Source organism: Tupaia chinensis, unplaced genomic scaffold (genome assembly GCF_000334495.1).
Source record: "Tupaia chinensis unplaced genomic scaffold, TupChi_1.0 Scaffold000437_1, whole genome shotgun sequence".
Taxonomy (NCBI): Eukaryota; Metazoa; Chordata; class Mammalia; order Scandentia; family Tupaiidae; genus Tupaia; species Tupaia belangeri.
Genome location: NW_006159942.1, coordinates 1325717 through 1339451, shown reverse-complemented (window position 1 = coordinate 1339451; position 13735 = coordinate 1325717). Strand labels below are relative to the sequence as shown.

The 13735-nt window shown below is 40.2% G+C and overlaps 1 protein-coding gene across 1 annotated transcript in view; it reads left to right on the top strand.

Annotated features, from left to right (window-relative positions):
- Window positions 1-10978: 10978 nt before the first annotated feature.
- Window positions 10979-13735, top strand: part of TMPRSS7 (transmembrane serine protease 7) — a 49046-nt gene continuing 46289 nt past the window's right edge. The window contains exons 1-2 of the mRNA XM_006155140.1: window positions 10979-11026; window positions 12686-12893. Coding sequence (XP_006155202.1) covers window positions 10979-11026; window positions 12686-12893 — 256 coding nt within the window. The remainder of the gene's footprint in view (window positions 11027-12685; window positions 12894-13735) is intronic.

Below are 13735 nucleotides of genomic sequence, written 5' to 3'. Positions count from 1 at the left end.
AAATAAATAAACAAATAAAACTGCTGCTCCAGCACTGTATAACTCCTCAATTAGGGCAGGAAATATTGAAAAGCTAAAACCACTTTTAGTAGAAAGGGTGTAATTTAGTTTTGAAACATTTCTATTTTGGAAGGAGGAATGTTAAGTAGGATTTCAGGGGACTGGCAGATGGTGTGCAGAGCATGGTCTGTATCCATTTGGCTTCTGTCTGCCTTGTTTCCTTCCCTCTTTATTTCATTACAATGACTCAATGTATATGTATTCAAACTATAGTAGACAAACATTTAAACTACAGTGAACATTTATACCTACTAAGTGTCAGGAACTTTATATAATCCATCTTCTTTAATGTGTAACAACTTTTCAAGGAAATATTTACATAAATTTTCCAGGTAAGTGAGTATTGCAGAACTTAGGATCGTCCACGTTTTTGTATCCAGTAGGAAGGAGAATTGGAATTCGAATTCTGAGAATTTTGATCCCAATTCTCCAAGAGGAACTCACAGTGAAGATTTCACCTGTCCATAATTAAGGAAAGCACAAATATGTGTGTGATTTTCTAGAACCAGGTCAACGGTTGAATTTAATTTTTTCCTGTGTTTAGAGCACCCATGTAAATAAGATAGCCAACGTATTTTGTTCTACATTAGAGAGTTTAATGTATGTTTTTTTTTTTTTTTCCAGTTTGCCGGAGGGCTCATGTGCTCTCCAGAGAAAGAGAAAAATTGAGAGAAAGAGGAGAGGGAGAAAATACCCTGCAATGGGGCATAGTTGTGCTGCACGCCTTCTCCAGTTCTTCATCCTGAAGGGATTTGGGGCCTGCATACACATGTGCCTGGTGTGGATTTTAAACTCCCACCTCAGGATTCAAACTGTGCAGTCAGTCATGTGGCAGCCATCTCCCTTAACCACTAGGCCATAGGACCATCTGTGTACATGTTACACAAATCTTTCTTTTTCTTTGAAATCTTTTAATTAGGGCTAGGATTAAGGTAAGATGAGTGAGGTATTCTCCTTGGCCACAACATTTTGAAAAACCAGTCTACAGTAAAAGGAATAGGGTGGTGAAAAAAGACCTCTGGCAGTGTTCGCATGAATTCATCGCAACTAATGAATGCTACTAAATAATCCTACAAACATTCCAGCCAAGATTTACTGAGCACCTGCTACATGTCGGGACCATGATACCCTCAGGGTACTGTAAGGAGCAGAGACCTCCACCCCCAGTTCCCCCATGGCCCACTGCACAGTGATGCCTCATGGCTCTGGATTACTGTGGAGAACAATGACTCTCACAGTCTGATGCCAGCTCTGAGGACAGAGACCTTCCTCGGCCAGTTTGCTAAAACACTAAGTCATGTTATTAGTGAGTCTGAAAAGCTTGTTATCTCTGGGTAAAGGGGTTTATCAGCTGGGATTGACTGTGGGTGAATGCTCTCAAAGACTTTCAGCAAAATTCAACTTATGAATGAAGTGCAAAAATGCCATTTAAGATAAAAATCTTTGTTGTCCATTGGAACAAACTGATGCACTGAATAATCACTTAGAAGAGACATCTGCTCATATGCCCTTTATGCGTCAAGAGAAAGTGAGAGGATGGCAGCAAGAGCCCTTGAAGTCAAATGCACTTTGCTCATTGAGAAAGGCACTGAAGCTCCACTGTAGGCTCCTGCATCCTACTGCTAGGCCCATGAACTTAACTAACCAGGTTTTAGAATTCCTAAATGAGATCCACAACGTGAGCACCAGTAGACCCTCTGGCAAATAACATCTATTTGGATACCCTGAGGTTTTAGGTAAACCTAATCAAATAGGAAAGTCAGCGAAAAATGAATAAAACATAATTTAGTATCTAATGTCACATAAACCACATACAGATATTGTAAGTGTTGGTTGGAAGAAAATGGAACCTATGGTTGCAAATCGAAAATAAATAAACAAATAAAACTGCTGCTCCAGCACTGTATAACTCCTCAATTAGGGCAGGGCAGGATGAAAAGCTAAAACCACTTTTAGTAGAAAGGGTGTAATTTAGTTTTGAAACATTTCTATTTTGGAAGGAGGAATGTTAAAGTAGGATTTCAGGGGACTGGCAGATGGTGTAATGGTTATGTCACTGGACTTCCACATAGTCAGCCAAGGTTGGAGATTTGTATCCAGCAGTTTAAAACTCACACCAAGCACATGTGCATGTGTGTCCAAAATCCCGAGAGGAGAATGGAAGAGAAAGGATTGCAGCATGGCCATCCCCCCAGGGGTGATTTCTCATGGTCTGTCTCTTCGGCAAGTGCATGTGCCCTAGAGCAAAAATCTCTCTCTCTCTCTCTCTCTCAAAACAACAACAGCAACAACAACAACAACAACAACAACAAAGATTTCTACTGTACCACATTACTGAAGTTTCATCTACATTATTAAGGTTTCACCTAGATTGCTGCTTTCCTCTCAAGTATTTGAGCTTTTGACAGAAATGACCAGCCATTTCTCGTTTCCTATTCATAAATTACATCAAAGCCATTGGAACCTCTTACTGGGAATGATTTAGATGAGAAAACAGTTGAATACATTTATTTCAAAGTACAGAGTAGAATATGCACATGTCTATGGGAGAGAGGGAGTAAGACAAGGTACTCAGTACCGAGCAAGTTAAGTGCAATGAGATGAATTTAGTGGAGATGGCGACTCTGCAAAGCAGTGCTAGACTTGACCTCAGGTTGCTAGGAACTGAGAGGTTTTCCATGCCAGCTGAAACTATAGACTACACATTTAAAGTTATTTCATGCTCCCATCCTTGGTTTTCTTCTCTCATTTTCATTCCTCATTTTTTCCATATCTCTCTGTGCTAAATTCATTTTGACTTCCTGTTTTATTTCATCCTTTCTATCATAAGGGTTCTCATATTCCATCATTCTGTGATTTTTTTCCCATTCTAACCTGTCATTCTGCCTAATCTGATTGTTAAGTTTGGTTTAAAATAAAAATCCTTTGTAATCTAATGACCTTCACATAATTTCCAAAGTCAATACTTCTTAGTACACAGAATCACTTTTTCATCAAACATTAAGCTGATTCAGCTCCCGCCATGAGCCAGATGCCACACTCGCTCAATACGAGCGTAGCTTTCTCTTAGAGTGCTATTTACCATCTTGAGCCAACCTGGGCCTCCAGGGCTTATCTGGCGAGGTGATATGGCTTCAACGTCTCCTGCAAATTTATATGCTGAAATGTGGTTGTGACAGGATCAAGAGGATGAAAAAAGCATAATTACACTATAGAGTTGAAAGGTAAGACTTTTGAGAAGAGGTCAGGATTGAGGTCATTAGGGCAATGGTTTGTGATCAGCACCTGGTGGGGTTATAAGGAGAGGGGGTGAGTACAGAGAGAGGCTGATGGATGTAGAAATGTGTCTTCTTATTCTCTCACAATGTGATGCCCTGCATGGTCTCTGGATCCCACCAATAGGAAAGCCCATGGGATGTGGCCTCTTGGATCATGAGCCTCCAAACTGTGAGATGAAAAAAAAAAAATCTATTCTCTGAAATTACCAGACTCAAGTATTTTACATTATTAGTAACAGAACAGACTAGTACCCTAGGCATGTGAAGTAGAATGGCATCTGGATTTGTGCCAACCACACATTCATATTGAATTGAGTAGTCCTCAAACTAGGGAAATAGAAAGGAAAAAAAGGTCTTTATTATTTTTTATTTTTTTAAAAAGAATTATTTATTTAATTTTATGTATTCATTTATTTATTTTAACTTGACCAGAGAAAGATAGACACAGAGAGAGAAGGAAAATGAGAAAGCAAGCTACCAGGTTGGGGATGCAAACTATGGTCGACCATGTGAGAGTGTCCAGTGCCTTAACCACCATGCCACCTGCTGGCCCCTATTTTTTATTTTATTTTAATTTTTGAAAAGAGAACTTTTTAGTGGGTCCACTGTACCAAAATGAAAAGTCATTAACGATACACCTTCTTATTCTTTATTACTGGGATGACAATCTTATCTGGACATTTGCCCCTCGGTATTAATACAACTGACCATGAATGATGAATTACACTGAAGGCTACTCCTGAACTATGATGGGAGTCACACTGCATCATTTTCTCTACTCTTATCAGAAAGGATAAGAGTCAAAAAAAGTAGAGTGGGGTTTTAGATAAACACTTGGATAAACTGGTAAGACCACCTGCAACTGTCCCAGACCATGACTACAGAATTTTTGTAGTGCTGTCTACAACAAAATCTCAACAAATTTATCCTGTTGAGAAAGACAATCCTTTAAGTATCTCTCTGTCATACTTTCACAGTTCTTACGAGGTGAATTGGGTTTCGTTATGTCTACACACAAAAAAGGTATGTTGCAGTACTAACTCCCACTACTCAGAATGCGGCCTTATTTGGAAATAGGGTCTTTGTTGGTGTAGTTGAGAACAGGTTATACTAAAGTAGGGTGAGCTCTTAACCCAGTGAAGCTGTTGTCCTTATAAGAAGAAAAGAAGGAGACACATGAAGGGAGAATTGTATGTGATCACAGAGTCAGAGAGTCAAGTACTGTAGCTGGAAATTGCTGATCAATCACCAGAAGTTAGCAAGAAAAAGGAAAGATTCTACCCTGTAGGTTACAGCACATGGGCCTGCCAATGCCTTGATTTCAGACTTCTAACCTTCCACTGTGAGACTACACATTTCTACTCTGGTAAGGCTCCTAGTCTGTGGTATTAGTAGGAAACTAACCCACTGTGTATGCCAAGAGCGTAATGCCTCTCTCTGACTTCACTATCTTGGTCATTTCTCAGGGTATGTTTGCAGAGGTGACATTTTCATTGCAGACTCTTTGCTATAAAAATGGATTTCCCCAAGCTCTGAGTCCCTCAGCTGTGAAGTCAACCTGTCACATGTGCAACGCCCATCTGGACCATATCGTGTCACCCCTGTAGGACTTGGGAAAAGGGAGCGAACACAAACATGCTGCTTGCCGAGTTATGAATCTGTCTTCTGCCACCAGCCATGAAATTGTAAATAAGGTAGAATTCAGTTCCAGACCCAGCTAATTCCTGGAAAGGCTACCACCCTCTGCTCATTTCTCAAACCTAAAGGGAGTAATGTGAAGATATTGTCTTCAATGAGCTAGGACTACAGTTGGGTAAGATATATGTATGTCAAATTAAATAACTAACACGACAAAAGGAGGGCTACCACAACGTAATGATTGATGATTATTACATTATTTTTTAGTCTCAAGTACTAGTATGTACAACACAGGTTTTGAGTTGGGAGGAAGATGGTGTTGTAGGCTGGGGTGCAAAAGCATGGAGGACAGCTACGAATGGGGTGTGGGAAGTGGTTCGTACTTGAACAGTGATGTGGCCTGGAGCACAAGATTCTTAGGTGGGTGGCTGTTCATATCTGCCTTCTGTGGTCCCAGGGCATCCGTCCCCATCTCTGTGGCAGTATTACATAACATTATAGTTAGTAATTTGTATGTCTTCTTCCTCTACTGAGAGCTTCTTAAGGTTCAGGGACATATTTTATTCATTGAGAAAATGTTTGGCATCTGTCACACAGTAGACAGGTAATAAATATTGAGTAAACAGATGAATAATTAGATAAATGGAGAAATGAAGATTGAAAATGCATATTCTGACAGAACAGTGTTTGCATGTGTGAATGGAGGACATAAGAAAGGTAGCCTGATGCCACACTGGGGAGGACCTTGAATGCCACCCTAGGGAGAACGAAAGGGCTGTTGTTTGTCAAGGATGGAGGAGACGTGAGGGTCATTTCAGAACAATTTATTAGGTTGTTGGGAAAATCATGATACATTTTTGCATAGAAAAACATAGAAAAAATATATCATGACTTTTCCAACAACCCAGTATTTAGTAGTGATATGTACAATGGTCATTTTCCATGTGAAGAATGACCCTAGTGGAAAACCAGGTAAGGGGAATTACTGTAGCCAGTGTTAAACAACCTCACTATAATTTCACTTTTTAAGAAGATCCACTGATCTGTTCCAAAAGATGAGGTTTAGATCCCTGTGAGTTAGCAGGGAAAAGGAAACCAGGATCATCATAATACATTTTTATTACAGGACAATAGTGTTAAAGGCTGGGCTGACTTCCCAGCATCCTGTACAACCTTGTGATTCCTCAGGATTTACTCCCCCTCTGCGGAGAGCTCAGTGGACAGTGGTTATCAGATGGCAACTGTGTATGTGGCCATTCATCATAGAAGAGAGAAATGGGCCCTAAGAAGCAGAATGCCCTTCTCAGTTACTGAAGAGCTGGCCTGCCTGCTGGTTGGAGGAAGATGGAAGAGCCACTCCCCACTGCTCAATGCCTCCTATGCCAAGGGCTCAGAACCTCGCTCTTGTTAGATGTAAGACTTAGACCTATTTCCAGATCTTTACAGTGCATTGGTCTCAGCACTAGGAGATGGTTGAATATTTAAAATGTTTTCAGGTGTTCCGTTCATTTGTTAGTTAAGTGTGTGCTCTCAACAATCTCTGCTGAATCCAATGGAAAGATATTTCACTTTTGATCCAGGTCACTGCACACTCTCTGCTTGGTTGGCCAGCTGGCAGACCTGCCCTGCTTCCCTTAGCCCAGGAATAGAACTCTTTCCACTGTCTTTCAAGCTGTTTATGTTGGGAAACACCAATCTATAACTGTCAAATGGGATTGTATTTGATCAAATGCTCTAGGATTCAAATGCTCTAGGACTGAAGGAACTCTACCAGACCTTCCATCCAGTAAAAACAAGGAGATCAAAGCATATTCCTTCACCAAGCTTGTTGCAAGCTTGTTTACACCTTAACCTACACCTCTCTGAGGAGATCATTTCTCCCCTAATAATTTATCAAGAAAAATTTCAAACATGCAGTTGAAATAATTTTATAGTATGAGTGCATACACCCACACCTAGATTTTACCATTAACATTTTTCTATACTTGCTTTATCATATATCTGTACATTTAGAGTGGAATATTGTTACTATTTTTTTTTTTTTGGAGAGATTTTCACTGTAGGGTGCGTGCGCTCGCCAGACAGACAGAGAGAGACATAGAGACAGAAAGCGAGAAATCACCCCCCAGGGGGGATGGTCACGCCACAATCCCTTCTCCTCCATGCTCCTCTCGGGATCTTGGGCATGCACGCACACGCGCCTGGCGTGAGTTTTAAGCCACCGGGTCCGGGACACGAACCGTGGTCGACTACGTGGGAGTCCAGCGACATAGCCATTACGCTAACTGCTGGTTCCCGTTACTATTTTTTAATTTGCCAGGGGACATATGTGCTCACCAGAAAGTGACAGAGAGAGAAAAAGAGAGGGGGACATGACAAAGCACACACAGCCCTACCATGGGGCATGACCACACCACAATCTTCTCCATTTTTCTTTCCAGCATATTTCTCAAGCCTCCAGGTTTGGGACTTAAACCTTGCGGTTGGTCATGTAAGATCTAGCTACCTTAACTGTTAGGCCATGGACTAGCCTTAGTGGGTTATTTTTTAACAACTTCTTTCTTTATATGATAAAATTATTCTCATGAGAAATCGTGAAATAAGATGAACAATGATACAAAATAAAAGCAATGGAAAATTTTACTCCACTTTGTGCATATGATTATGCTAGTAAAAAGTAAAATTAACAAAATAAATATTGCATATGAAATATTACCTCTTAAAATATTACCCCTTGCAGTTCATACTCTGTATAACTTCATTAAATATTTTTTAAATTAGTTGTTTAATTTTATGTATCCGTTCATTTATTTTAATTTTACCAGTGGGATAAATAGAGAGAGAGAGAGAGAGAGAGAAAGCGAGAAAGTAAGCCACCAGGTTCAAGACTTAAACCATGGTTGACTATGTGGGAGTTTCCAGCATCTTAACCACCTAGCTACTTGCTGGCCCTAACTTTATTAAATTTTAAGTATAAATTAACTGAATGGTCACGTGGGAGGACAGAAAGAAAATAATTGAAGTTCTCTATCTTTGTCTTTCTAATCATTGCACTGTTATTGCTTGTTTCGAATCTTTTGCTTAAACACAGGAGAACATAGTCCCACAAGGGTTGTTGGAAACAAGGACTGCCCTATGTAAGCTCAAATGATTCCAGACCATTTAGAAACGTAACTCTTGAAATCAACACGTGTCACAGAGTCTTCTTGGGTTTGAAACCAATTGTACATCTGGGAGTTCTCCAAATTAACTTCTGTATGACATTCATTATTTATTAAAAGATGAGTACGAAGAATCTGCTCATTTGTAACTTACATATGTATTATTAAAATTGTTGTAATGGTTTAGCACTTACACCAATCAAAGACGTTTTTCCCCCAGTGGGGAGCATATTATCACTAACATTGTTTAGAACTGCTGACATGATGATAATGAGAAAGCAGACTTCGATTGGTTGTATGATTATTTAATATTCTGTACCTATATGTCCAGCAGGTGGCATGGAGGTTAAGGTAGCTGGATCCCACATGGCTGACTGTGTGGTTCCAGCCCTAGACTCAATGGCTTGAAAAATCACACTGGGCACACACGCATGTGTACCCAAAATCCTGAGAGGAGAACAAAGAAGAAATGGTCATTCCCATGTAGGCAGTGGTTTCTCACTTTCTCTCCCTCTGTCTCTCTTTCTTTTTCTGGCAAGCACACACTCCCCATAGCAAACTAATACACACACACACACACACACACACACACACTGATAGTGCAGTCTTTTATGATTTGCTGTCACTTCCCAATCTTGGTGTGTCAAAGAGAACAGAGCAAGACACTAGTTAAAGGCTGTAAAGACATTGTACTCAGTACTACTGAAACAGGGATAAAAGAATAGAACTAAGATTAATTTCCAACACAGAAAAGACAGCTGGGGGTTTATAACCAGTGATCAGAGTGAGGGGTTCAGTGGTTGGAAAATTACTAAGCGAAGACATCAAGAGAAGGGAGGTTCTTACTAAACTGAAATAACAAGATTCTTGCTGAAGGCAGGCCAAGGACAGACGATGAAAAACTTGACCAAATAGCAGGGGTGGTCAAATATCAAGGGCAGGGGAAATCCTGCCCTGACTTAGCAGGATTCTTGCTAGAGATGAGTTAGAGTGAGTGCAGGGCCAAAGTATGAGATCTATATGGAAAGAGGACTCAGAGAAAGGAGCCCAACCAAAACTTTGTCAAAGAGGGCTTCTTTGTTGAGTGGCCACTGCTCAGTACAGATGCTCTGCAACGTAGGCCAAGGTTACGTCCTGAGAAACTCATTGTGAGCTGAAATATTGCATGCCAACAGTGGGCGTTTTGACACGGTGGCCCACAAAACACAGTATCTAAAAACTGCCAGCAACACAGTACCCTGTAAAGTACTGATTCCTTATGCTCGTGGTCTCGTGGCTGACAGGGAGAGTGAATTGCCACTGCTGCCCAGCATCACAGGAAAATATCATACTGCATGTCACTGGCCCGTGAAAAGATCAGCATTTAAATTCAGGGTTTCTACTGAATATAAATTACTTTTGTGGCATCACAGAGTCAAACGATCAGAAATCAAACCACTGTAAGTTAGGCGCTGTCTGCACAGGTAGCTCACTTGTGCTGGTGGACTGTGAGTCAGTTTTAGAAGTAGGCAATAATTGGGACCAGCAGTTAGCATAATGGCTATGTCCCTGGACTCCCACGTAGTCGACCGTGGTTCACGTCCAGGACCTGGTGGCTTAAAACTCACGCCGGGTGCGTGTGTGTGCATGCCCAAGATCCTGAGAGGAGAACGGAGGAGAAGGGATTATGGTGTGGCCATCTGCCCTGGGGGGTGATTTCTCGCTTTCTGTCTCTCTGTCTCTGTCTGTCTGGTGAGCGCGCGCGCCCTATAGCAAAAACCTCTCCAAAAAAAAAAAAAAAGAAGTAGGCAATAATGCAGGAAGGGTGAGCCATTAATGAAATCTTATTTTTAAACTTCCTACTCACATAATTACAAAGCCTAAAGCATTCCTAACCATCTTATCAGTGTCCCTAATAAATAATAAAAAGCAAAGAAGTGAATTTGTACAATACGATACACTTTGTTTGTCGTTTTGCCTTTTCTCTCCCAAATTGGATTACATTTCAAGTATATGGGAACTCTGCTGATCTTTTACCACTTTCAGCAGGCAATTGCTTGATTCTTCTATATGTACAGCTCTTGAAAGATGCCAAGGTTTACATCTGGATCATCAAGCAGTGCAACATTTCTCCACTGATCAGCTTCCGTGTAGGCTCAGTGTCCACAGTCGATGACAAACCGCACTCCCTGCTAAAGTAAGCACAGTTTGTTCATGAAAAGTTTGATGTTGCCCGTCTGGATTACTCTTCCCACCTTTGGATCCAAATCAGATTGACATTAGGAATAATGAGAGGGTCCCCGGACTGCAAGAAGAAGGAAAGAAAAACAGAAAAAGAAGGGGAAAAAATTAAAACAAACAAAAACCTTCTTGGATAGGGGTTTCACAGAGTGTGGCTAGAGAGCTAAGAATAGAATTGGAGTATGAGTCTTTGGAGCTGGCAAGAGATGCAAACAAGAGAAATGAAGTGAGAGTTTCTAAGAAGTGGTGTTGAGGTTATAAATAAGACGTACTCATATTCTTCATGTTAACAGCTTGAACTTCCTATTTAATTGCTGAACTGTTTCCTGTAAGAAAACCTCTCTGAGACTGGGCTCGGAGAGACCTGGCTCACACTCGAGTCACACCTTTATTCTGGGGTGCAAAGCTGAGTGCTAGGTCCCTTTAACATTCACAATATAGCACAAAGGCAGCTTCAGTTTCTGAACTGAACCCTGGAGGTAAATTGATTCCATTCCTCCGAGAGCTAGCTTGAATGCGGTGACTGGGGGCCATTCTCTCAATTCTTCTCTAGTGAGCATGTAAGAGGGTGAAAATTGGCTCAGAGACACCCCTGGATGGTCCCACACGGAGCATCTAACCATGAACAAAGAAAGCAGTGGTGTTTCATCCAGACCTGCAGGCCTGAAAGTAAGTACAGTGCAAGAAGCCTTCTCTCTTACTTAAAGCCATTTGTTGTTGACCCTGTTAGCAAAAATGAGGCTGTGTCAGTTTGTGAAAATGATGGGAACGATAATAAAATAGTTGATCGCTTTATGGGATTTAATGGATTTTACAAATGTGAGCTTGTTTTAAAGTGCTGTACTTGGCAATTGATTTGGTACTGTTTTTCTAAAACTCCGGGGAAATTGTGCTGATCTCTACACAAATTCCATTTTAAAATTTAATCAGTGCTAACTGAGACTGCCTGTAACTTGTCCCTGCACGTCAAGACCCAACCTTGGCTTTGTCAGTTCCACACAAGCTGGCTTTTCGGTATGTTTCTTTCTTTTACTTCTTGGGGGAAATATTCGAAAGTAGATTGACACCGTAGTCAACTTATTCTCCAATGGAATGCTTTTCTCTTTAAAAACACCACCCTCACTCCTACAGAACACCACATTAAATGAAGCCTGGTCTAGTTCAATGTCACCAGTAGGGATAGGAGCAAGTGACATCTCACTGAATGGTTGACAAGAGTGTTTGGCAAAAAGAATGAGGGAGCCATGAATAATTCAGGGTGTCCTTGGCCACACATTATCCCACTAACTGGTAAGATTAAAGACTGGACGACATGAATTTTGAAAGGAAGAGTGAGGGAGAAAGAGAGAGAATGAGAGAACTCTTAATAACAGCATACACAAAACAAGATTATATTTTGAAAATTGGCATTCTAGATTGCTGCCTTTAAAAGAATGTGTGGTTAAAAGTTATTTCGTCACTGGAGTTTAGTTACTCTGATATGTATAAATCTCTCCTTCAAAGAAGCTAAACTCTCACATACATTATTAAAGAATTCACAGTATCAAATGACAGAGGATAGAGGAGAAAATAAAAGAGGAGGAGGGGAAACAGTTAAATAATATATTTTTTTCCTTTTGTGCCTAATACTTTGCACATCAATACACTTAAACCAATATTTTTTCTTTTGTAGAGTCCTCTATTATATTCTTTGATTTATTTTACATTATTCTTTCATTCATGATTGAAAAACTGAAAGACTAATGAGGTCAGTGGCTGACAATGGTAACACAAGCACATTTGATTCCTATCCTATGACCCTACACAAATCATCATATCATCTTAACTTCTTCTTTCCACCCAGTCATAAAGAGATAATTAAGAACTCAATTCATAATTATGAGGAACTCACTTGTATTCTTAGTTTCAGTTCTGCTTTAGCCCAGGAAAAATTGTGAGAGAAAAGTAATATAATACAAATATTCAAACCACACATACACAGCTGTGTATACACATGAACTTGCTCACGTAGAACTTAAGCCTAACTTCATATCCTCTAGTCTATTTCACTCCATAAAATGCAGGCCTCTCTTTCCCAGTGTCTACTCTACAGGTTATGGAGAGGACATGGTAACCATCTTACTAAGGTTTATATAATGTCTAGTTTTTCTAATCTTAATTTGATATTAATTGTATGACTTCACATAAATCAGCTCATTACAGTTACACGAATAATTTTATTATTATTTTTAGGCCTTATAACACCAAGGTCTAAATAGGTTGTTTTTTCTAAGCCCTAAACTTCTCCAATTGATAACCTACTTTTGTTTTTTTTTTTTTTTTTCTAAGATATCAAACATCTCAGTCCAAGTGGTCAGTGCCCAAGGGAAGCTGCCAGGTAGACGACCACCACGAAAACCCATTGGCAAAACCAAACCCAAGAAGCAACCCAAGAAGAAAGCTCCCTTTTGGAACGTCCAAAATAAAATCATTCTTTTCACAGTATTTTTATTTGTCCTAGCAGTCATAGCCTGGACTCTTCTGTGGCTCTATATCAGTAAGTTAAAAATCTATGTTTCTTCAGGGTTAGGGCTTGTGATATAACTCAGCACTAGCAATGTGGGCCTAACCTGCAGCTGAACATTTCTGATCTGATTTTATTCTTTCCCAGACTGATAGGCCATCACCACAACTGGTAGTGAGGTTTTAAGGAAAAATAAAGCAGACATGTCTTTCCTGCTTCTTTGACCATCACAACTCTCTTCCCACAGGAGAGCAAGAGAAAGAGAGCTGGGGACAGGCTGGGAAGAGCTTAGGAAGATGCTCAGGAGATTTTTACTAATTCAGGAATGTAATGCATTTATAGCTTTTAAAAAATGAATGGAATGCTGCTGTTTCTTTGCTTCATTCCACCCACTGCGTGTTTCTAGGCAACCTTAAATTTCTGGTTCCCTGAGCTTTATTTAATACTTGCATCTTTCTCTCCCTGTTATTTCATTTTGTCAATCTGATTGATCCTCTTGGACAGGTGTCATAAGTAAACCCTCTTTTACAGAGTACTTACTCATACAACTCAGTAACAATAGCATTTGTTGACTTCTACTGGAGTTCCCATTCTATACCTGTTAATATATTTGATACAAGTACATGTATTGTGACATAATATGAAGTATATATTTGGTCTCTGCCTCCCACTCCTACTCCCAGTTTCAGCAGAGGACTTCTAATTCTTGTAAATCACTGAGTGATAAAGGGTGTAGGAGCACCTTTTGTTACAATAATTCCTCTTAGCCCCCGTTCCTATCACAGAGTCTCTGAGGCTGTCTTTGTGTGTTATAGTGAGATGACTGCTGGCTGAAAGTTCCTAAAAAGCCAGAGAAATCAACCTCTGAGGAAGGG